General features: G+C 45.3%; 1 protein-coding gene across 1 annotated transcript in view; it reads right to left on the reverse strand.

The window, feature by feature from the left end:
- COL20A1 (collagen type XX alpha 1 chain) overlaps positions 1-23,890 on the reverse strand; it is a 141,200-nt gene that overhangs the window by 106,072 nt on the left and 11,238 nt on the right. Inside the window, exons 2-9 of the mRNA XM_081195997.1 lie at positions 17,553-17,637; positions 12,140-12,250; positions 9,851-9,994; positions 8,271-8,432; positions 7,606-7,794; positions 3,867-4,022; positions 1,553-1,672; positions 292-456 (exon numbers count right to left, since the gene is read on the reverse strand). Coding sequence (XP_081052123.1) covers positions 292-456; positions 1,553-1,672; positions 3,867-4,022; positions 7,606-7,794; positions 8,271-8,432; positions 9,851-9,994; positions 12,140-12,250; positions 17,553-17,628 — 1,123 coding nt within the window. The 5' untranslated portion in view covers positions 17,629-17,637. The remainder of the gene's footprint in view (positions 1-291; positions 457-1,552; positions 1,673-3,866; positions 4,023-7,605; positions 7,795-8,270; positions 8,433-9,850; positions 9,995-12,139; positions 12,251-17,552; positions 17,638-23,890) is intronic.

Genomic DNA, 23,890 nt, shown 5'->3' on the forward strand with positions numbered 1-23,890 from the left:
GACCTCTGTGTCTGGGCTGAATGATGGGGCTGGAGACACTCCTTCAGGTATACTGGGCTGAGGCCATTGAGGGCTTTAAAGTTCAGAACCAACACTTTGAATTGTGCTCGGAAATGTACTGGGAGCCAATGTAGGTCTTCCAGGACCAGTGTTATGTGGTCTCGGCAGTCACTCCCAGTCACCAGTCCACGCCCTTTCAATTATACTGGGCTGAGGCCATTTAGGGCTTTCAAGGTCAGCACCAACACTTGTAATAAAACAAATCAGAAGCCCACGGATACATGAACTCACCAACAGCAAATATCTCTATTCCCATATCCTTCAAGGTCTGGGCGGACGGACTGGCATCGTCCTGAGATTTGCCATCAGTCAAGAGAATGATCAGCTTGGGGGCTTCTGGCCGAGCACCAGCTTCGGGCCTCAGGTTCTGTTCCAGGACATGCGTCAGCGCCAGTCCTTGGAAAAAGAAAATATGAAAGGCAGAAGGCTTGGCTTGGGGGGACTGACATGGTTAAACAAAAGCTTAGAGGAGGTAAGCAAGAACTGGAAGTGCCCTACTGAGCAATACTCAATTTCTCCCTTCATGTGCTCTCCATCTTATCATGGAGCTGTGGGTGACATCTTGCCCACTGTGGTGCAATGTACTGTATTTCTGTTTATGTTACAATAATACAATTTTTTTTTTGCATTGACACCTGCAGTTGTTCCAACCTAATTTTGACGTCCTGATTTCATATCTGAAGTTGGTTTTGTTCTGCAAGCTCTAGTTTTTTTGCAATTCATGTTTTTCACTTTTCACCATAATCTTTCTTTTTCACAATGCAAGAATTCAATATTTTATTAAACACGTAGCCAAAGTAGTACAATATGACTATAAATCTAAGTGACTTATATAGCACTGAACATGACGTGTATAGCATTGAAAAATGACATGTATATCTATGTATAGCTGGAGGTATGCAAAAAAATGTATTCCCTTGGGATATACAGTATACTGGGGAACAATTATTATTTTTTCCATTTCCTGTTGCATGAGATTTTTCAACTGTTCTTATATGTTCTTTCAATGCTGATTTCAAATCTGAAATCGATTTTCGTGTACGCGCTATAGTTGTATTTCAATTTCTGACTTTTGCCAATATGTCATATTTACACTGGGGATAAGTGGACACTGACACGTTGATCTATCCTAACCAGATGATAATTATTGTTTCGCAAACTTAATTTTTCTTTATTTTTATAGTTTTGTAACCTAAATATTTTTCAGATCAGACCATGGCTTCTTCAAGTAGACAAAAATGTGTCAACATTTAAAATCAGCATTGAAAGAACATATAACAACAGTTGAAAATTCTCATGCAACAGAAAATGAAAAAAGAATTGTTCCCCAGTGAATTATGTCCAAATCTGTGTCAATACACATAAATTGCAATATGCAAATATTATGCAAATCTTTTTTAGGGTGGGGAGGGTATGATGCAAATCCTCTTTTCTTTTTCTGGCGATGCCTAACCGGCCGCTGTACCTGACCTAGAGAGGCAGCGAGCGTTACCTGTGAATGTGTTGCCTCCTTTATACTGCAAGCTCCTCAGGGCCTCTAACACCTCATCCCGGGTGGAGTATGTATTCAGGTCCCATTCTGTACGTGGGTCACTGCTGTACTGGGATAAGGCTGGAAGGGGACAAGGAAGCCAACAGGAAGTGGTCAGAGAACAAGCCTGCAGGGGACGCAGTGGAGACAGGATTCTAGCTTTGGTTGTAAAAGATGGAAAATTGTTGTGGTTTCTCCAGGTAGCCTTGGGAGACTCACATCTGTGACTTCTAGCTCATCATTTGCAAGACAGGAGCAACGTGGACCCCTATCATAGAGGTATTACAGAGAGGAACAAGCAAAAGTATGTGATGTTTCTCAGGTTTAAAGCCTAGTATAAACTGAAGTGTCTCCATCTCTATTTTTTTGTTGGGTCCAAAACTGCTGTATGAACAAATGCCATGTCTGCATTCATAGAATTCTAATAACTGTAGTTAGATGAGCAGTTAATTATATTTTTGCACAGAACACTATTATTTTATTCATTTATTTCATAAAATTTTATATACTCCCTAATTGTTTTTTAAAAAACCAGACAAAAACCCTCAACGTGGTTTACAAAAATAATAAAACAATAATATTATTGGTAAAAACAGATAGAATCAACTATTTAAAACATTTTTAAAAATTAAAATCAGCTAGAGCAGCTGTTTGCAAGTTCGTTTCCAATAAGACATTATAACAAGCTCTCTGTATCTAGAAGTTGCTGTTCAATTTTATATTTCAGCTGCTAGATGTTTTGTATCGGTGCATCCTCAAATGTCTTCTCAAAAGCCCTGTTGACCTCAATGGGTCTTACTTTAAGTTGACATGCATCAGATTGCACTATAAATCTGTAGGCCTTCATTTTTTGTCCTTTTCCCTTCCCTTTGATATTTCTATGTATTTTTAACACCCTGTGACTTAGGAACGAGGAAGGAATTTGGTTCAGTTTTGCATTTCAATGTGAACCTATCTAATTTGAACTTCAGTCAACCAATATCCCATCCTTCAAAATTTGCACCTCCCAAAATTTTGTGATAGAGGTTTTCCAAGCCTCCCTCACAAAAAAGGTGTACAAAAATACATTTATTAGAGAAAATAGCATACAAAAATACATTATATTGGGAGAGTTGCTTGCCAAAACATATGTACCAGGAGGAATATGCACTGAAATGCTGAGAATTAAAACTTTAAAAAGCAAACAGGTGCAAAAAAATGTAGGAAGTGAATCTAAAGCTGGAAAAATGAGACATTGAAATGGACAGGTTTCCCTCCTATGGCTTGTATTACCAATATTTTATCTGCCGTATTTTTTGCCCTATAGGACGCACTTTTCCCCCTCCAAAAATGAAGGGGAAATGTGTGTGCATCCTATGGGGCGAATGCAGGCTTTCGCTGAAGCCTGGAGAGCGAGAGGGGTCGGTGCGCACCGACCCCTCTCGCTCTCCAGGCTTCAGGAAGCTATCCGCTAGCTGTGGGAGAGCTGTGTGACTTCGCGCAGCTCTCCCACGGCTTGCGGAGAGCTGCCTGCACCCCAACGCCTGGGGCGCGCTGAGCTCAGCACGCCCCAGGCTTCGGGCTTCGCGCAGCTCTCCCACGGCTTGCGGATAGCAGCCTGTTCTGGGGGCTGGGGTCATAGAATCATAGACTAGAATCATAGAGTTGGAATAGACCACAAGCGCCATCGAGTCCAACCCCCTGCCAAGCTCGGGCTTCCCCCACCCCAGCCCCGCACCTGGGGGGAGGGGAAATAATTCCCCCCCTTTATTTCCCCCCAAAAAAACTAGGTGCGCCCTATGGGCCGGTGCGCCCTATGGGGCGAAAAATATGGTAACTTTTAATTTTGTGGCTATGTTCTGTATTTGAATATGACCATATTTTCTGCAATAACATTTATTATTATTATTATTATTATTATTATTATTATTATTATTATTATTATTATTATTAGGAAACGAGAAAGATAAAGAAGGCTTTGGGTCAGCTAACCATTAGGTAGCCCTGATTCCCATAGAAAAAGGATGCAAAGTTTTGCATTGTCTCTGAACTGGGATACTTGGCAGAGTAAAAGCTCCTCACCAGTGGTGTGCGGTCAGTGGACTAGGGGAACTAGGTGAGAACCCTAAATGTTTCCTTGATGCCTCCTTCCCAAAGCCCAGGAAGCTTCTGAGCGGCACAGGAAGGGAGGTGAGATGCTCACAAGCATGACGGCCCCCATCACCCTCGCAAGCTGGCACCTCTGGCCCTAACTGTCCCGCTATGAAAACGTTCTGAACACACGGCGGCTCCTCACCCACTCTTATCTTGTCCTGAGCGATGTTGAAAGGTGCGACCAAACCAGCCAGGAATCCTCGGATGAGCCCAAAGTTGTTTCTCCCGATGCTCCAGGATCCGTCAACGAGCAGAACGATGTCGGTCATTGCAGAAGTGTCGCAATGAAAGTGAGAAACTGTGGCGAGAGGGCGGGTTGAGAAAGGGGGTGCATAGGTGTGCTCTTCATTAAAACACAAGAATGAAAAGAACCTGCAACTCCGTGTGTAGTTAACCTTCGCAAGAAGAGTAGCAACCCAAAACCTATCCACTGAGAGCCAGTGTGGTGTAGTGGTTAAGAGTGGTGGACTCATAATCTGATGAACCGGGTTCGCTTCCCTGCTCCTTCACATGCAGCTGCTGAGTGACCTTGGGCCAGTCACACTTCTCTGAAGTCTCTCAGCCCCACTTACCTCACAGAGTGTTTGTTGAGGGGAAGGAAGGGAAAAGGAGATTGTTAGCCGCTTTGAGACTCCTTAAACGTAAAGGGACCGCTGACCATTAGGTCCAGTTGTGGCTGACTCTGGGTTTATGGCGCTCATCTCGCTTTATTGGCCGAGGGAGCCGGCGTACAGCTTCCAGGTCATGTGGCCATCATAACTAAGCCACTTCTGGCGAACCAGAGCAGCGCACAGAAACGCCATTTACCTTCCCATTGGAGCGGTACCTATTTATCTACTTGCACTTTGACGTCCTTTCGAACTGCTAGGTTGGCAGGAGCAGGGACCGAGAAATGGGAGCTCACCCTGTCGCGGGGATTCAAACCGCCAACCTTCCAATCGGCAAGCCCTAGGCTCTGTGGTTTAAGCCACAGCGCCACCCGCGTCCCTTGAGACACCTTAGGGTAGTGATAAAGCGAGGTATCAAATCCAAACTCTTCTTCTCTGGAAGAACCTACAGAGGTGCTGTGATGTCTGGCACACCAACCTTTGCTGTAGAGCATGAATAGGGAGCATGTAGGTTCTAGATGTCCAACTCACTCCCCCCAGTGCCGGATTTACATACAGTGGTACCTCAGGTTACAGATGCTTCAGGTTACAGACGCTTCAGGTTACAGACTCCGCTAACCCAGAAATAGTACATCGGGTTAAGAACTTTGCTTCAGGATGAGAACAGAAATTGTGCGGCAGTGGTGGCAGCAGGAGGCCCTATTAGCTAAAGTGGTACCTCAGGTTAAGAACAGTTTCAGGTTAAGAACAGACCTCCAGAACGAATTAAGTTCTTAACCCGAGGTAACACTGTATAAGCTAAACAAGCTATAGCTTAGGGCCCCACTCTCTTGGGGACCCCCCAAAAATGTAACGGGCGAAAAAACTGGATATACATTTCCAAAATATAAGATAAAAAACAAATAAAATAAAACCTACACACAGCAACAGTGTTTCGTGTTGTTTAGGCTCCTATGACGTAAGTAATGGGCCCCGCCTGCTAGCCTGCTCCCTAAAATATCACTGGTTTGCTCATTTCTATATATGGGTGCCTACATTCTGCTATTTATAATTATTAGTAGTTTGCATCATATATTTACACCTATTATTATTTCATTTTATAGGAAGATTCTAGATTCTAACATTTTAAGTTAGAGGTTAATAATTATTTCACTATTAATATACTTCTTCTTAATTGTATTTCACTATTAATTTATTTCTTCTTAATTGTATTTCAGTTCAACAATTACTTTGATAAAATACATATTTTGTTATGTGCAAATGGCTTTAGATACCTATTAGGTCCATAAATTACCATATATCATATATTCAACACAAAAAACAGTGACAATTTGTGGTTGACAAAGGACAGCTGGACATATAAAGGGCCCCATTACCTTCAGTCGCTTAGGGCCTCATCAAACCTAAAGCCGGCCCTGGCTCCATCCCAGTGTGGCCAAGATCCATGGATGGTGGGATCTGAATTAGACCTGGGCTATATATTGATATATAATCCAAAGGCAGTTTGAAGTCCATATCGTGATATCAAGTTCATAATTTTTGACCTGGCAATATATTGTGCATCATGGGATGGGTGCTATACAAAAATCACAATGTGGGGAAAACCGTGAAGCCACTCAATGCTTCTACATAGCTCCATCCTTATTTCAGATGTTCAGAAATTTAGCTGGCGAGACATTATGATGTTGAAAACCAGATATCGCCCAGCCCTAATCTGAAGTCCACCAACATCTAGAAGACCACAGATCCTCATCCCCCTGTACGGCCTTTCAGGTATGTGGAAGAGGAGTTAGGGATTAGGCATGGGGCTTTGACTGGGACATTCGTGAAACGGCTTGTTGCAGGTGGAAATGCAACTGCACCCCCAAATGGAGGGCAGAAATTTAGAATCAAATAATGATGACAGATTGCTCTTAATCAAGCACCAGCTCGCATTGCGCGTAGACCACCGGTGCGCCGGGGGCAATATGGCAACCTCCTGAAACAAAGACCTCTTAGGGAATCTGCCGTGATGTGATTTTTGTGTGTGCTGTCAGGTCAATTCCGTCACCGCTCTAATCCAGCTCTTTGTCTCTTTATCCCAGCAAGGCTTGCGTGATTGCCTAGTGCAATGTTAACTATCATTTAGCCCCTTGGGCTGAAATTATTCCGGTGATTTCTCTTTATCAGATCCAGTCTCTTTCCAGATTGTGCCTTCCAAACCATGTGCATTAACCCGCCCTCTAGCCTGCATGTTGACGGGTTGGCATTTTCTTCCAGGTATGGCAGGTAATAAGGGATTACTGCATGTTCCTGAAAACCAGGTGCACTTACTAAAAGAGCTGAAAGGATAGATCCTAGAACTGTGAGGGACCACAAGGTCCCTGATATCACAATATGGACTTCAAACTGCCTTTGGATGATATATCCAACCCCATGCAATTCAGGAATCGTTGCCCAATGTGGGGCTCGAACCCACAACCCTAAGATTAAGAGCCTTGTGCTCTACTGGTGACTGGGGGCGGCCTCCAAGACCATATAACACCGGTCTTGAAAGACCTACATTGGCTCCCAGTACGTTTCCGAGCACAATTCAAAGTGTTGGTGCTGAACTTCAAAGCCCTAAACGGCCTTGGTCCAGTATACCTGAAGGAGCGTCTCCACCCGCATCATTCTGCCCAGACACTGAGGTCCAGCGCTGAGGGCCTTCTGGCGGTTCCCTCATTGCGAGAAGCAAAGCTACAGGGAACAAGGCAGAGGGCCTTCTCGGTAGTGGCGCCCGCCCTGTGGAACGCCCTCCCATCAGATGTCAAAGCGATAAACAACTACCTGACATTCAGAAGACATCTTAAGGCAGCCCTGTTCAGCGAAGTTTTTAATGTGTGACATTTTAGTGTATTTTTGGTCTCTGTGGAAGCCGCCCAGAGTGGCTGGGGAAACCCAGCCAGATGGGCGGGGTACAAATAATAAATTATTATTATTATTATTATTATTATTATTATTATTATTATTATTACTGACTGAGCTACCCCAGGGCTCACTAAAACTGCAGCTACCCAGGATGCAGTAAGGGGGACCACAGGAGAACGTCAATGCAGGATGATGCAACTTTGGAGGGATTCTGTAGGAGGAGATTGCCAGAGGGTTGACTAAGTGACCACGGAGCTCCCATACTACTCATCGATTTTACGTCAAAAGCTCATATGAGGACTTTTAGAGCTGGATGTTCTCTAGACACGTAGAGTTACACTTGAAAAAACAGCCATGTCAAGGAGCCTAAGAAACAAACCTCACCTCTCCGTGAGCTTTCTCTGGATGTTTTCTCTCGGGCCAGATAGTCCATTTCAAATTCTGTTAGGCTTGACAGAGTCGTCTTCAGGGTTGTTGGTGCTGTTGACATCACAGTCGGCTCGGCGTTTGGCAAATATTCGCTTGCCCCTTTGGAAACGGCTTTTTGCCGCCTCTTCTCTGGCTCTTCCCTTCCTGTTTCCCAAAGCATCAAAAGAAGAAGAATTACCCCACACAAGAACGGACAATCCTTGGACGGCGTGCCTGTAACAGTGCCGGTTCTGAAGCGATTTTCAGGGGAAGTTGGGGCACATTATGGAAGAAAAACGCCTCTCTCTTGGTCGCTGGCATTTTGTTTTCCAGGAATACCTCTCGACGATGCTATGCCATGAAATAAAGTCATAAATAATAACAACAATAACAATAAAAATAAAAAATCCAAGGGGAAAACAAAATGGCCGCCAGCATTCATGGGGCCAAAAGGGTAATGGTGAGTTTTGCCTCACCGCTCCAAGATAGCCTGCCTGCCTCCCTAAATGTAAGAAAGGAAGGAGAATGTGACTCCCCTCCCTTTCACCCTCTCCCCCAAAATGTCAGCTGAATGTCCAATTCTTGAACCTTCAGCCCAGGTGTCGTTCAAACCCCATTTCCTCTTTGACCTCTCCACATACTTATCACGGTTGGCGTGTCACTGCGGGCGGGTGGTGAAGTGGCCTCAGTCTCCAGGGTGTATTCAGCTGCTGGGGTCTCTAAAGGCACCTCTGCCTTTTCTGGGGCGCCTGTTGGTTGCCTCCTGTTACTTCTGGCTTGGGAGAGGTTCTTCAGCTCCTCAACTGCAATGGCGAAAGCGGTGGTGGCAATATTGGAAAACAAAAACTTGCTGGCTCTTTTGGGGGGTGGCTCACTCTGACAAAAGGGCTGGAGCTGCGCTCCCCAGTGTTTCCCCTCCACTGGCTCCACTTCTGCTGAACCCCAGCCATCGATAAATACTCCCCCAAAAGCAGGTCTCAGGCATGGTCTGAACAGCACCCTATTTTGAAGGTGCTCCTCACACATTGGGGTTCTTGACCATTCCTCGCACTGGGATTCTGCTTCCACCCAGTGGAGCCTGGTGCATTATGGGCAATGGAGCACCGCCTTATCAACCTCAGTCAGCCCCCACCTGCCTGCCTCCTTGTTTACAACAAGGGGGCAGTGCTCCCTAACAGCTTCCTCAGTCCCAGTGCTGCCCTTGTAGAATCCAGCAAGGAAGTGGATGGGGGCAAACTAGAATTAATTGGCTCCGCCCCCCATTTGTTGTGGTCCCATCTACTGCTTATCTCCCTGACTTCCACCCTACCAATCCCAGTGGGGGGCAGACACTACAGCTTCCACTTTTCCTCCATTGGCCAGTTCTCAAGCAGCGACTCTGTTTGTTTGATCCAAGTTCTAGTTACAGGTAGGTGGCCGGTTGGTCTGCCGTAGTCGAAACAAAATAAAAAAATTCCTTCCAGTAGCACCTTAAAAAGGTGAAGGGACCCCTGACCATTAGGTCCAGTCATGGCCAACTCTGGGGTTGTGGCGCTCATCTCGCTTTATTGGCAGAGGGAGCCGGCGTACAGCTTCCGGGTCATGTGGCCAGCATGACTAAGCCGCTTCTGGCGAACCAGGGCAGAGCACGGAAACACCGTTTACCTTCCTGCCGGAGCGGTACCTATTTATCTACTTGCACTTTGACGTGCTTTCGAACTGCTAGGTTGGCAGGAGCAGGGACCAAGCAATGGGAGTTCACCCCGTTGCAGGGATTCGAACCGCCGACCTTCTGATCGGCAATTTCCAGGCTCTGTGGTTTAACCTAAGTTTGCTTTTGGTATGAGCTTACTTCTTCTTCATCATCATCATCATAAATTTTATTTTTACCCCGCCCTCCCCAGCCAAGACCGGACTCAGCGCGGCTAACACCAGGTATAAAAACAATTGATTGAAATACAACTTAAAAACAAGATTAAAGTACAACATTAAAATGCAGTGGAAGAAGTTCTGAAGAAGTGTGCATGCACACGAAAGCTCATACCAGTAACAAACTTAGCTGGTCTTTAAGCTGCTACTGGAAGGATTTTTTTTATTTTGTTTGATCCAAGGATCCCCACTCTGTCCCTGTGCTGCTAGGTCAGCCTTTCTTCTGCTCTGGACCTGAAATTGCCCTCTAGCCAAGACTTGAGCATCACAGTCCGCAGCACCGAGAGATCAAGAGAGTGAAAGCCACACTTACTCACAAATTTCCTCTTGACAAAGAGGGCCTCCTGAGAACCGTTGAGGATGTAGATCTGCAAGGTATACTCTTTCATGGGACTCAACCCTCCCACCGTCGCTTTGGCAGTCTTGGTTTTCAGCATGACTTCCTGCTCAGAGTCACCTGGAGCAGCCGGAAGAGAAGACCATGAACTTTTTTCAACAAGGAACATATTGCCTGACTCTTGATTGTGGGAGTCGGTCCCTTCGAACTCTGCAATTCTATGTAACCTATTGCCTGACTCTATATGGTGGGAGATTTGAGGCACATCCACTTTGAGTGTTCCACTTTAGCAAAAGAGAGGTGAATGTTGCCCTTTAATAAACCACAACGATCCCCATAGAATTAATTGGTATAACATGGAGCCAAAGCCTGAACAGGCAGCCTATGAGCATATGCAGAGCGTCTTGCCAAAAGAAAAGAGATGTTCAATCGTGAAGCTGCACAGTATGTTCTATTGGACTTCGGATGGATTGGTCAACTTGGAGTATTTTTTATTTAAAAAATGTGTTGGGTGTTGAAAGGGGAAGGAGCATAAACAGAGAGCCTTGCAAAAAAAAACAAAGGAGGAATGCAGTCATGAAGTCACCTTAATGAGACAAGGGAAGGGAGCCTCTGGGCATATGCTGAGTGCAAGGTAACCTGAGGAGCCTGAGTTACCAGACTTCATATCAATAAACTCTCAAGGGATGGGGAAAATGTAAAACAAGAGTGCCGTGGGTATTGAAAAGGGAGGAAACAGTGAAACCTGCACATACCCCTTGTGTCAAAAAGGCAATGATTTAACACCTGCTCAGCCTACTGCAGAGCGTGCAGATATCTCTACAAAAGCGCTTTTAAAAAACCCCAAACCGCAGAGCTTCAAAGGCTGCAGTATGTACACAGACTTAACCTTAGAACCTGAAGCTTCTGTCTGCTTTTTCATAAAGGTCCTAAAGCTCTGGACGTTGGCTTTGGGAGAAATCCCAGGCAAAGAGTATAAACCAACCTTTGCAACCCTGGTCAGTATAATTAACTCTTCTTTGGCCCATCCCTTCCTATATTCCAAAGCATCAAAAGGAGAAGAGTTATCCCACAGCTACAGACCCTACCTCCTTAGATTATGCAAGTATGAACAGAAGAGGAAATCTTGCAGGGTCCAACTAGGTGCCTACAAGAAGGACTTAGAGGTTCTAAGCAGATGTTACTCAGAGGCATACCACTCCTAAGGCTGCAATGTTCATGTTCATAAGCACATTAGCTTTCTCATTTCACAGCAAACATGACGGATATAAACTATGAACACTTCTCACTGTCTCGTGAGCAGCTTTTTTTCTAAAGGCAAGCACAATTAAGCAGCTGAGTTAATTACATCACAGATAATGTGCTCAACGGATCAGGAATGCAGTAGCACCCACGAAAGTGTTGGAATGTACCCAGAGGAAGTTTGTATCTGATATTGAAAACCTATTATTATTATTAGCTCAAGGGGCTGGAATGACAAGCCTGCATATTTTCCAAACTTGTTGGAATTAAAAACAGGAGGGGTAGCGATCCAAGAGGACAGGGGAAAACTTTGAAAACACAGAGCCATTCCACTATTGACCACAACTGTGTATGCACTATACCAGGGGTCGGCAAACTATGGCCTGGGGGCCGGATGCAGCCCCCCAGGCTTGTAAATCCAGCCCGCGGACCCTGCCACCCGCTCGGTCAGTCCCCTCGTGCTGCAGATGCCTCGCTGCGTGGGGACTAACTTCCGCAACACTGGCACGGCTTCTGGGTAGGCGGCGACACTGGCACAGCTTCGGATTGGCTGCAGGAAGTTTCTTTGGAGGTTTGTTTGTAAACCAAAACAGGTTGTAACTCAAGGCTATCACCAATGGGGGCCTCCAAAAAGAAAAAAAGGGTTGTAATCCAAAAAAAAGGACACGCACTTCCGGGTTTGACATGGTTGTAATCCAAAATGGTTGTACAGGGGATGCTCGGGTTGCGAACGTGATCCGTGCAGGATGCACATTCGCAACCCACGTCTGCGCATGCACGGGTTGAGATTTGGCACCTCTGCACATGCGCAAAGTGTGATTTAGTGCTTCTGTGCATGCGCGACTGCTGAAACCCGGAAGTAACCCATTCCAGAACTTCTGGGTTTCGGCAGTCTGCAACCCGAAAAAACACAACCTGAAGCAGGTGTAACCCGAGGTACGACTGTAATCCAAAACGGTTGCAAACCAAGATACCACTCTATCTTTCTGGGATGAAACGCACCCTGACCTCCTCACCATATACCTGCCATGGGCTTCACGCGAACTTTGTATCCGTTGGAATTTCCTTCCGTTTCTTTCCATTTCATCTGCAACCTGTCTTCTGAGAGGACAGTCAGTTTCAACCGGTTTGAGCCTGGGGAGGAAAGCATCAACGCCTTTTAAACTGGAGACAGAGAGGTGCTTTCTTTCATACTCTGGGGAAGCGTGGGGTAAGGCGACCCTGCAGGGAAACTGGTCTTAAGGTTATATATTGAAAGTAATGCCTTGAACTTGGCCCGGGAGCAAAAATTGCAGATCACGCAGGGCTGTGTGTGTGCACTTAGCCTGGGATGAGATTGCTGGCTGGCTGCTTGCCTTTAAGGGTGAAGGTCGTGCAAGTGAGCATGCACATGCATGGAATCGGGTCCCATTCCATGTGCTCTTTTAGTCCTTGAGGTGTTTTGTAGTTTAATTGGGGAAATTCCACTGGAGTATACTAAGTGCTCTCTCAGCTCCCTGATGGGTTGATCATTAACAGTTGTTGTTCTCTGCTAGCTAACATGTGAGTGTTTAACCTTAGATCAGGATACAAATGTATTGAATTTCAAATTGCCATTTTGAAGGAAATTGCCTTTAGTCTTTGTTTAGGCTCTGTGAGGGGGAGATGCCTCTCCAGGACCTCAACAGCCTTAGGGGTTGGAGTGCAGGCTAATGGAGCCTGTGTGTGTGTGTGTGTGTGTGTGTGTGTGTGTGTGTGTGTGTGAGAGAGAGAGAGAGAGAGAGAGAGAGAGAGAGAGCGCTATATTTGTCAGCTCTGATTATAAGTTATTGTGATGGGATGATGAGCTGCTTGTGCGTAAAATCGTAGTCCCTCAGAGTTTGTGCAAGTCCACAAACCTCTGTCTGTGACGGAGCCCCTCAGACATGGCTGCTCTAGTCACTTGCAGATTCCGACAGTGGTTGCTTTCGGAATCGTTTCCAGCATAAAAGCTCCTTAACGGAAACACGTCTTCTGGACTCGCGGCGTGACAGTTTCCGGCGAGGAGTGGGTCTCCCTATGGGAGCTTCAGATACCTCCCCACTGTTCTCGCTGGACGTGTCCCTGAGCCCTCCATCTTGCTTGCTTTCCCTCAGAGACCCACCTCTCCCCCTGCTGGTTCCTGCTTCAGCTGCTGAGTCTCTCCCAGCCTCCGTGAGCCCTTCCACCATCTGTTCCTCCGATGGCAGTTCCCTGACAGTTATTTTACTTCTTATAAGATGCTGAGTCTCTGCTTGACGTGAACAAGATATTGTACAACTGTTTTTTGGTCTGTTTTGAAGGAAGTTCTGCAAGTAACATTTTGAATCAATCTAATGGGTCTAGACCCGGGGTTAGCAGGATTTATCTTGCCTGGGCCAGTTCACTCCTGCGGAGATCACTTCCGGCACTGTGGAAGTGAGTCCCCACTTCGCACGGCGTCGGTTTAGTGCAGGAAGCGGGGACTCGCCAAGTGGGTGGCTTGGTTTGGGGGGAGCTCATGGGCCCTTTAAATGACCCCCGTGGGCCGCTTGTGGCCCATGGGCCGGAGGTTGCCGACCCCTGGTCTAGACAATTTTTATTCCAAAAAAGGAGTCAGTTTTTATGTATCCAGTTTTTTCATGCTGTGCAGTATTAATATCTGCAATATGTTGAATCCAGTTTGGAGGCATATAGCATTCTCTGCAGCCAGCTCTAACAGACACCAAGACATTTGGATTTCCGCAATGCATTCTATGTGGGGCTTCCCTTGCACTTCATCTGAAAGTGCTGCAGCACGGTTGCTGGCAGGAGTGAGACCCCATCGGCATGTAATGCTTTTAATAATAATAATAATTTTATAATTTATACTCCGCCCATCTGGTTGGGTTTCCCCAGCCACTCTGGGCAGCTCCCAACAGAACACAAAAAAACAGAATAAAACATTAAACATTAAAAACTTCCCTAAACAGGGCTGCCTTCAGATGTCTTCTAAAAGTCAGATAGTTGTTTACTTCCTTGACATCTGATGGGAGGACGTTCCACAGGGCGGGCGCCACTACCAAGAAGGCCCTCTGCCTGGTTCCCTGTAACCTCACATCTCGTAGTGAGGGAACCGCCAGAAGGCCCTCGGAGCTGGACCTCGGTATCTGAGCTGAACGATGGGGGGTGGAGATGCTCCTTCAGGTATACTGGGCTGAGGCCGTTTGGGTCTTTAAAGGTCAGCACCAACACTTTGAACTGTGCTCGGAAATGTACTGGGAGCCAATGTAGGTCTTCCAGGACTGGTATTATGTGGCAGTCACTCCCAGTCACCAGTCTACGCTCTTTCAAGTATACTGGGTTGAGGCCATTTAGGGCTTTAAAGGTCAGTACCAACACTTTGAACTTAGTCCGGGCTGAGCGATGGGGTTGGAGACGCTCCTTTAGGTATACTGGCCTGAAGCTCACATCAGGATTGCTTTTCAAAAACACGAAGCAGCTGAAATATCCAGCAAGACATGCGTGAGTAGAGCACTCTATACAAAAATGTATCAGAACATTGAGGCAGGTGTGTGGAATTGCAATAATTCAAAACTTGAAAAACCTGGGGAAAGCTTGTATAAGAATTATTAGGGCATCGTCCTCAGGCTCCCAGACATCCTGGTTTGATAGGGAGGAAATATTTATGCAAGGGAGAGTATTCCATCACAGAAGCCCCCACCTGCAGCTCCCAGAGCTCCCAGACAGAGCCGGTTTGCCACCTGAGTGAGGAAAAAAGCCAAAGGCATCGAGTGCCTGGGAAAAGAGGTGAACCAGCATCATGCTAGGAATTCCAAAATATCCTTTTAAATTAAACATTTTGGAGAGATGCAGCAATTCCAGTTATCCTCCTGAGCATGCAACTTTAGCTGGCAGATTTGAGGCCACCTGTTTGGAAAAATGCGAAACTAGAGAAAGTGTAAGTAACAGCACTCGACAGCCTTTAGCTCAGCAAGAGCGGCAGGTGTGTGACTGTGCACAAGCTCCCTTAAACTTATTTGCAGGGAGGAAAGCTGCTGAATCGAAAAATGCTGGATTATGAAAAGAGAAAGTTCTGGCTTCTTAAATACTTTTGGGGAGCAAGTGGAGAATCTCGATTAGACCATCTGTTTAAAAGGGGTGTACCATTTGTGGAAATCTGCTGTAATGGTTTCAAAGTTCTGGGTATGACCTACACAACCCTATATGCCTTGGACCCAGGCTAACTGAAGGATCATGTCTCCCTATAGGAACCTGCCCGGTTGCTAAGATCCTTGGGTGAGCAATTCATCTCAGCTCCACGGCAATTTGACCCTCAGTCTGGAAAATAAATAAATCCACAATTATTTCACTGTATCTCATACAACACACTGCCAATCCACCAGCTGTTTACAATACATGCTTTGAAGGCTTTGGAAATAATAACAATAGTTGTTGTTATTTATTAGAATTTATAAAGAGAAATACAAAGATGATTGTCTCTCTCTTTTCATGGTCAAAACTAAAATATTAATCCAGAGGCAGAAAAGAGAAAGGGAAGAGGGAGAGAGAAAGGAAGGAAGAGAGAAAGGAATAAGGAAACTTTTTTCGCTTTGGACAAACAATTGTGTTGAACAGTCACACATCACCAAAAGAAGATGGCAATGACTTGCATAAAATGTGCATAAAATGAATAAAATGACATTGCATAAAATGACTTGCATGCTAAGGGAGCTGGGCATGTCTAGCCTGGAGAAGAGGAGGTTAAGGCGTGATATGATAGCCATGTTCAAATATATAAAAGGATGTCACATAGAGGAGGGAGAAAGGTTGTTTTCTGCTGCTCCAGAGAAGCGGACACGGAGCAATGGATCCAAACTACAAGAAAGAAGATTCCACCTAAACATTAGGAAGAACTTCCTGACAGTAAGAGCTGTTCGACAGTGGAATTTGCTGCCAAGGAGTGTGGTGGAGTCTCCTTCTTTGGAGGTCTTTAAGCAGAGGCTTGACAACCATATGTCAGGAGTGCTCTGATGGTGTTTCCTGATTGGCAGGGGGTTGGACTCGATGGCCCTTGTGGTCTGTTCCAGCTCTATGATTCTATGTGCAAATTGAAGTTTATATGTGCAGATGCAAATTATTTGGAAATAATTAGCAAAATTTAAACAGAAGTATGATAGATCTTTGCATAGTGCAGGAGGCTGTGACCAGGGGCATGCAGGGTTTGATCAATCTGCTGCCCAGTTGCTGCTATCTGAAGGTGGGCATCTTCAGGTCTCTTCCTGCTTTCCTGCTCTTTATCTTCAAGGCAAGCTTGGATGAAGAAACCCATCGAATAGAGGCCTGTCCCCTTTAAAGCAGGATACACAGCCACCCTAGAAACAGTTCAACATGTGTTTGAACTCTTCCTGGACCCGGACTGAACCTCTTGAGAGTGCAAGAGGTGGGGGGGGCAGGAATCATGTGCTTGAAGACATGCAAGCACACACAGAAACACAGAAATGCACACCTACATATGTTTAAGAGCATTTGGGTCTTCTCCAACTCTGCTACTGAAAATTCGTTTACTGGGGATGCCAAAGAGTAGCTAGGCAACATGGGGGCTTTGGCATATAAGCACTTTCTCCTCTGGTGTGCTATAGCCACACCTCATTTGAAAAATCTCTCCATGCAAGAATTGGTCAGGTGTATTGCAGTTCTGCAATGAAGCCCCCAGGCTTCAGAAAAGTTGCCATCTTGGTGCCACCTGGATAGACCATCAGTGGTCCAACGGGACATAACAACTCAGCCTCACATCTGTGTGCTTTTCGAGACACACTTCCAGCTTCCTGCAAGGAAATTATTTTTGGGGGAAACAAAGCTGAGATTCACAGGCCGCCCTGGTCGAAGCAGAAATGAAGGGCATTCCATTCTTTAGAGGGGCCCATTGGCATCACCACATTGGAGCAAAAACAGGGACAGGAAGCCAGACAAAGAGGGGATTCATTTCCTGATCAAAGGAGAGGCTATTTTTGCTCAGCTTGCTCTGACCAGCATCCAAGTTGTCACTCTGGGATCCCCAAAATGAAGAGGCAGGAATGTTGGACGCCGATTATGAAAATGAAGAGATTTTCCAGTGTTTCCTGATGACCAGCTTGTAAATGGGCTGCAGCCCTTTGAGATCCTGTAAATCTTCTTTGAGGTTGTGCCATGGCAGCCCAACAACTTCTGAAGGACGGCAGGTTCCCCATCTCTGTGCTACCACGATAGATGCCATGATAGAACCTGAGACCTTCCAAGGCTGATCAATGACCCATCTCCATGGAACAGGTGGGAAGTAGGCCTAGGTCATGAAGCAAATCCAGCCCCCGCTCGCAGGATCACTTGAACCATGCAACACCCTTGAACCATGCAATTCAAGAGAGAGATTATTTTTTCTTACCGGGTTTTGGTCACCTCCAGCACATGATTTGAAGAAGAAAAGGCTGGGTTCTCTCCTTACCTTGACCACACGCCTGCAAGGTGATGTGAGTTGCCAGCATTATGCAGGAAATCCAGAAAAAGTCAGGAGCAAGCATGACGAAGACCTAACATGTTTAAAAGAAGAAGAAGAGGAGTTTGGATTTGATATCCCGCTTTCTCACTACCCGAAGGAGTCTCAAAGCAGCTAACAATCTTACAACAATAAAACATTAAATAATAAAATCAGCAATAAACTAAAAACAGACTAAAATGTGCATCAATATTCTAAATACCTGGATAGGCTTGTCTAAACAGAAATGCTTTTAGCAGACACTGAAGAGAGTAATAATAATAATAATAATAATAATAATAATAATAATAATAATAATAATAATTTATTATTTATACCCCGCCCATCTGGCTGGGTTTCCTCAGCCACTCTGGGCGGCTTCCAACAGAATATTAAAATACAATAACCTATTAAACATTAAAAGTTTCCCTAAACAGGGCTGCCTTCAGATGTCTTCTAAAAGTTTGGTAGTTATTTTTCTCTTTGACATCTGGTGGGAGGGCGTTCCACAGGGTGGGTGCCACTACCGAGAAGGCCTTCTGCCTGGTTCCCTGTAACTTGGCTTCTCGCAGTGAGGGAACTGCCAGAAGGCCCTCGGTGCTGGACCTCAGTGTCTGGGTAGAACAATGGGGGTGGAGACGCTCCTTCAGGTATATTGGACCGAGGCCGTTTAGGGCTTTAAAGGTCAGCACCAATACTTTGAATTGTGCTCGGAAACATACCCATGGCTTAGGGTCTCATCAAACCTAAATCCAGCCCTGCGCCCACCCCTGATCTTCCACCTCACTCTGCCTAATGAAAGGGCCGGCACAGCATTAAGCACTGACTGAAGGATAGTCCCAAGACACACATTTTAAATCACTAGATGACAGCAGCAGGTTGACTACTTAGGCGCTTGAAACACCAGTTATGCATTATATGCAAGCTGCATTGCGCTTATTGCCTCCTGATAGCTGAGGGGCAGTAATTTAAAATCATGCATGACCGAGTGAGCCCAGGTGTGGTACTGTTCTTCTGCAGGAAGGAAGGAAGGCCTGAAGCACATGAAAACTCAGCTGTTTCTGCTGCCGTCTATGATACGGCTTCACTTTGTCACGTCAAAGACTGGCAGAATCCTGCACACACAGGGCACCAACTGTTCCAGGGCCAGGCATCTTGGCCATGACCACCATATTATGATGATGATGATGATGATGATGATGATGATGATGATGAATGATCTTTATTGGTTTTACAAGTTTCACAATCATAATACATATCTTGGTTCTTTTAACCTTTATGCTTTTACTCTATCGAGCTTGTACTTCCCTCCAACTGTTAACGGAGAAATCTGAGGGCTCCCTTGGACAAAAAAACAAGGACACCAGTCAGGAATACCAGAGCAAAACAGCAGCCAGTAGGCTTGGTCTTTATTGAAGACTGTCGCGACAGGACTCCCACCTGCCACAAGGTGGAACAAGATGGAAGCCCCATACAAAAGAGAACCCAAACTTTTATTAGCTGCTAATCCCCATGTTACACACACCCCAAAACTACATCACTCATTCATCATGGTTATATCATGAAAGGAGAGGTCTGGTGGCAGTAATCTGAGCATCCTGGACTCCCCATGGTTCTCCTTGCCCTCCACTAAACACCCATCAAGTGTAACAAAAGAGATATTTGCATTTCCCTGTTTCCCAGCCAAGTTAATCACACCCTTTTGTCTTCATCTGGGTTTGTTATTTCTGGAATGGCTACCTGTATGGCACTCAGGTATCAGGACGCCAGGGATTATCACTCAGGCAGAGGGGCTGCTGAGTAGCTGAGCTCACATGTCTATATGAATTTCTGAAGTTTTCCCAGTACATAGATCCATTTATCAGTGAATTTGGTATCGTGCAGCAGAGGCCCTTTGAATAGATAGGAAGAAACTGTGATGAAGTGTTTTGAGGGGACAAATCACAAAAGTCACAAAAGTGATTGTGCTGATTTTGGTAGTGGGCTGCATGTGTATGATATCTGCTGGAGGGGCAACCCCCCTCCCACCCTATACATAAATTCCTGCAACACCTCCTTCTTCTGGTTTCTCTCTGTTTCCTTTTATCTTTGTTATATTTACATTCTATGTAAACTTAATACTATAGAATAAAACTGTCTAAGTGTTATTAATGTACATCCTTCGTTGTTGTATTATATTGTTTCAATTCCCAAAGTCCAACCAAATGGTTCTTAATAAACATTATGAGGTCTCTTTCAATCCTGCAAGTGTCTTTATTTTGTGTACATTTCTTCTCTATGCATGCTATAAATTCCATCCATTCTCTTTGGAATATTTTGCCGCCCTGCTCTCGGATTTTTCCAGTCAATTTTGCTATTTCTGCGTACTCCATATGTTTCCGCTGCCACTCTTCAACTGTGGGTGTTTCGTGTTGTTTCCATTTCTGTGCGAATAATAGTCTCACCGTGGTAGTAGCATAAAGGAACAGTTTCTGGTCCATCTTTGCCACCTTAAGGTCCATGAATAATCATAGTTTAGAGGTCCCAGGACCTAAGGAAGTCAGATTATCCTCCACCAGGGCCAGGACCTTCTCAGTGATGGCTCTGACGTGGTGGAATGCTCTGTCCCATGAGACCAGGGCCCTGCAGGATTTAACTTCCTTCTGCAGGGCCTGTAAGACAGAGCTATTCTGCCTGGCTTTCAATTTGAACTTAGACTGATCTTTTATTCCCCTTCCTTCCCTCCCCCTCCCCTTATTACGAAGATTACCCGCTCTGGGATCCCACAGCTAATTCTCCGCTGATCTCCTCGCTGGCCCAAATAGGACTAATTTAGCCAGCTAGCCCTGGTGATCACCTAATGTTTATTGGATGGATTTTCCCCCTAAATTGATTTTTTAATTCTGAATTTATTGTTATTCACATTTTATTCTGTATTTTATGCTCCTTTTTTGCATCAATTAAGTGTTTTAAATTTATTGTTAGCCACCCTGAGCCCGGTTTTCTGAACCGGGAAGGGCGGGGTATAAATAACATTTATAATAATAATAATTATCATCATCATCATCATCGCTGAAGCTGGATAGAGTGGACGAGACCAAGAGTGGGTCCAACAGTCAAGAAGATGGCTTCTGCAAATGTTGTAGAGGGATGGCAGGGGCAGATGGGACTAGTCAACCTGGGAAGGGAGAAGGACATTTCCAAGCACAATTCAAAGTGTTGGTGCTGACCTTTGAAGCCCTAATCGGCCTCAGCCCAGTATACCTGAAGGAGCATCTCCACCCCATCATTCACTGAGGTCCTCCTCCAAGGGTCTTCTGATGGTTCCCTCACTGCAAGAAGCCAAGTTACAGGGCCTTCTCGGTAGTGGCGCCCTCCTTGTGGAATGCCCTCCCATCAAGATGTCAAGGAGATAAAGAACTACAGTTTTCAGAAGACATCTGAAGGCAGCCCAGTACAGTGGTGCCTCGGGTTAAGAACTTAATTAGTTCCAGAGGTCCGTTCTTAACCTGAAGCACCACTTTAGCTAATGGGGCCTCCCACTGCCACTGCGCCACCGCTGTGCAATTTCTGTTCTCATCCTGAAGCAAAGTTCTTAACCCGAGGTACTATTTCTGGGTTAGCGGAGTCTGTAACCTGAAGCGTCTGTAACCTGAAGCGTCTGTAACCCAAGGTACCACTGTATAAGGTAATTTTAAGGTTTTACATTTTATTATGTTTTTATATTCTGCTGGAAGCTGCCCAGAGCGGCTGGGGAAACCTAGCCAGATGGACGGATTATTATTATTATTATTATTATTATTATTATTATTATTATTATTATTATTATTGAAAACTCTGATCCTAAACCTCCACTGCCTTGGGGAACATTTTCAAGAGAATAAAAGGCTGAGGAGTAAACCCTACACAAATCCAGGGAGGAGTTTGTAAGATGGTTAGATGGCATCTTGTGTGGCTCCTTCCGGCATGTCCTGCAGCCAAGCTGGTGCCAAATGTCTTGCTCTGCTCTCCTTTGGACCACATCAGTGAGACTGAGAGGGGCATCTTGTCATCTGGGCAGCCCAGGACCTCCAGACACTCTGCCCAGGCTGGCGCCCCAAGGAGGATACTTTGGCGCTGCTAACACAGAGGTTTGGCTTCACCCCCAAAGGCACACTCCATTGTCTCTCGAGGCAGACGGTTGCCAACATACCAAATCCCATTTAGTAAGTGCTAAGGAATGGGGCCGATCAGAGTAGACACGGCTAGGATTGCATTTATTCTCACATTTATATCGCAAGAAGAGCCAATGGCTCAACTGATCCAGAATCCTGTTCTCACAGCAGCCAATCAGATGCCTATTTAAAATGAGGCTACTATTTAAAATGGGCTACTTTTAAAATGAGGCTGCATTTTAAATTGCATTTTAACCTGTATTTTAATTTTTTTCTCCCCCCTATTATGTTTTTACTGTAATTTTACTGGTGTTAGCCGCCCTGAGCCCGGCTCTGGCTGGGGAAGGCGGGGTATAAATAAAATATTATTATTATTATTATTATTATTATTATTATTATTAGTATTATTATTATTATGTACTGAGTTGAATATGACCCAAATTGCAGCAGTCTGATTGGTCCTGGAACAATAGGATCCAGAATGCGGCAGTCTGATTGGTCCGCAGGAGCCACCCAATCCAACTCCAGCCGGAAGTGAATCCACAAACTGATTGGCCTACAGGAGAATCCTGGAATTAGCCAATCACGTGAAGCCCATTGTGTAAATAATGTATATAAAGCAGACATTTCGGGGGAACTTCCATTCCTCCTCACCACTATGGGCTGAATAAAGAGCAGGAAATCCACACTCGACTCCGAGCATATTTCTATTATTACTGGAAACTTATGCCACAATTAGAGACTTTGGGAGAGGGTTCTCACCCGCAAATTATCTGGCTGATTTACAAATATCTAAGTACAGGCTGTATATTGTCTCCCTGCTTATTTAACTTATATGCAGAATTCATCATGCGAAAGGCTGGGCTGGATGAATCCCAAGCCGGAATTAAGATTGCCGGAAGAAATATCAACAACCTCAGATATGCAGATGACACAACCTTGATGGCAGAAAGTGAAGAGGAATTAAAGAACCTTTTAATGAGGGTGAAAGAGGAGAGCGCAAAATATGGTCTGAAGCTCAACATCAAAAAAACGAAGATCATGGCCACTGGGCCCATCACCTCCTGGCAAATAGAAGGGGAAGAAATGGAGGCAGTGAGAGATTTTACCTTCTTGGGCTCCATGATCAGTGCAGATGGTGACAGCAGTCACAAAATTAAAAGACGCCTGCTCCTTGGGAGAAAGGCGATGGCAAACCTAGACAACATCTTAAAAAGCAGAGACATCAGCTTGCCAACAAAGGTCCGTATAGTAAAAGCCATGGTTTTCCCAGTAGTGATGTATGGAAGTGAGAGCTGGACCATAAAGAAGGCTGATCGCCGAAGAATTGATGCTTTTGAATTATGGTGCTGGAGGAGACTCTTGAGAGTCCCATGGACTGCAAGAAGATCAAACCTCTCCATTCTGAAGGAAATCAGCCCTGAGCGCTCACTGGAAGGACAGATCGTGAAGCTGAGGCTCCAATACTTTGGCCACCTCATGAGAAGAGAAGACTCCCTGGAAAAGACCCTGATGTTGGGAAAGATGGAGGGCACAAGGAGAAGGGGACGACAGAGAATGAGATGGTTGGATGGTGTTCTTGAAGCTACCAGCATGAGTTTGACCAAACTGCGGGAGGCAGTGGAGGACAGAAGTGCCTGGCGTGCTCTGGTCCATGGGGTCACGAAGAGTCGGACACGACTAAACGACTAAACAACAACAAGTACACACTCCTTTACCCTGGCCAGATTTAACGTTTTGCCCTCTGCCCTGTTGCTAGGCAGATATGAGGGCAAACCATATGCGTCACGTGTTTGCCCATGTGGCTCATCGGAAGTGGAAACAAGTATGCATGTATTGCTACACTGTAGTTACTACGAGGATCTACGCCTGACCTTTATTGCCCCAGTTCTACAAAAGCGTAAAAATGAACCAGAACTCCAACGTATGAGAGCCTTGATAGAAGATAAGGTTCCTGAAATTACAATCAATGTGGCCAAATTTTGTGTAGCCGCTATTAGGCGCAGGAAACAAGAGCTTTCCAATGTCAATATGCAGGCGAAGGCAAATACTTAATTTTATGTATGTTGTCTAATTTTAAATTGCTGTTTTGGCCTAATCTGTATTGAAATTGTCCTTTGTTTTTTTCCGGTGCTATGCTTCGCTGACTAGTTGTACGAGTTAATCTGGTCTGTG

Source organism: Podarcis bocagei (assembly GCF_964188305.1).
Source record: "Podarcis bocagei genome assembly, chromosome: 5".
NCBI lineage: Eukaryota > Metazoa > Chordata > Lepidosauria > Squamata > Lacertidae > Podarcis > Podarcis bocagei.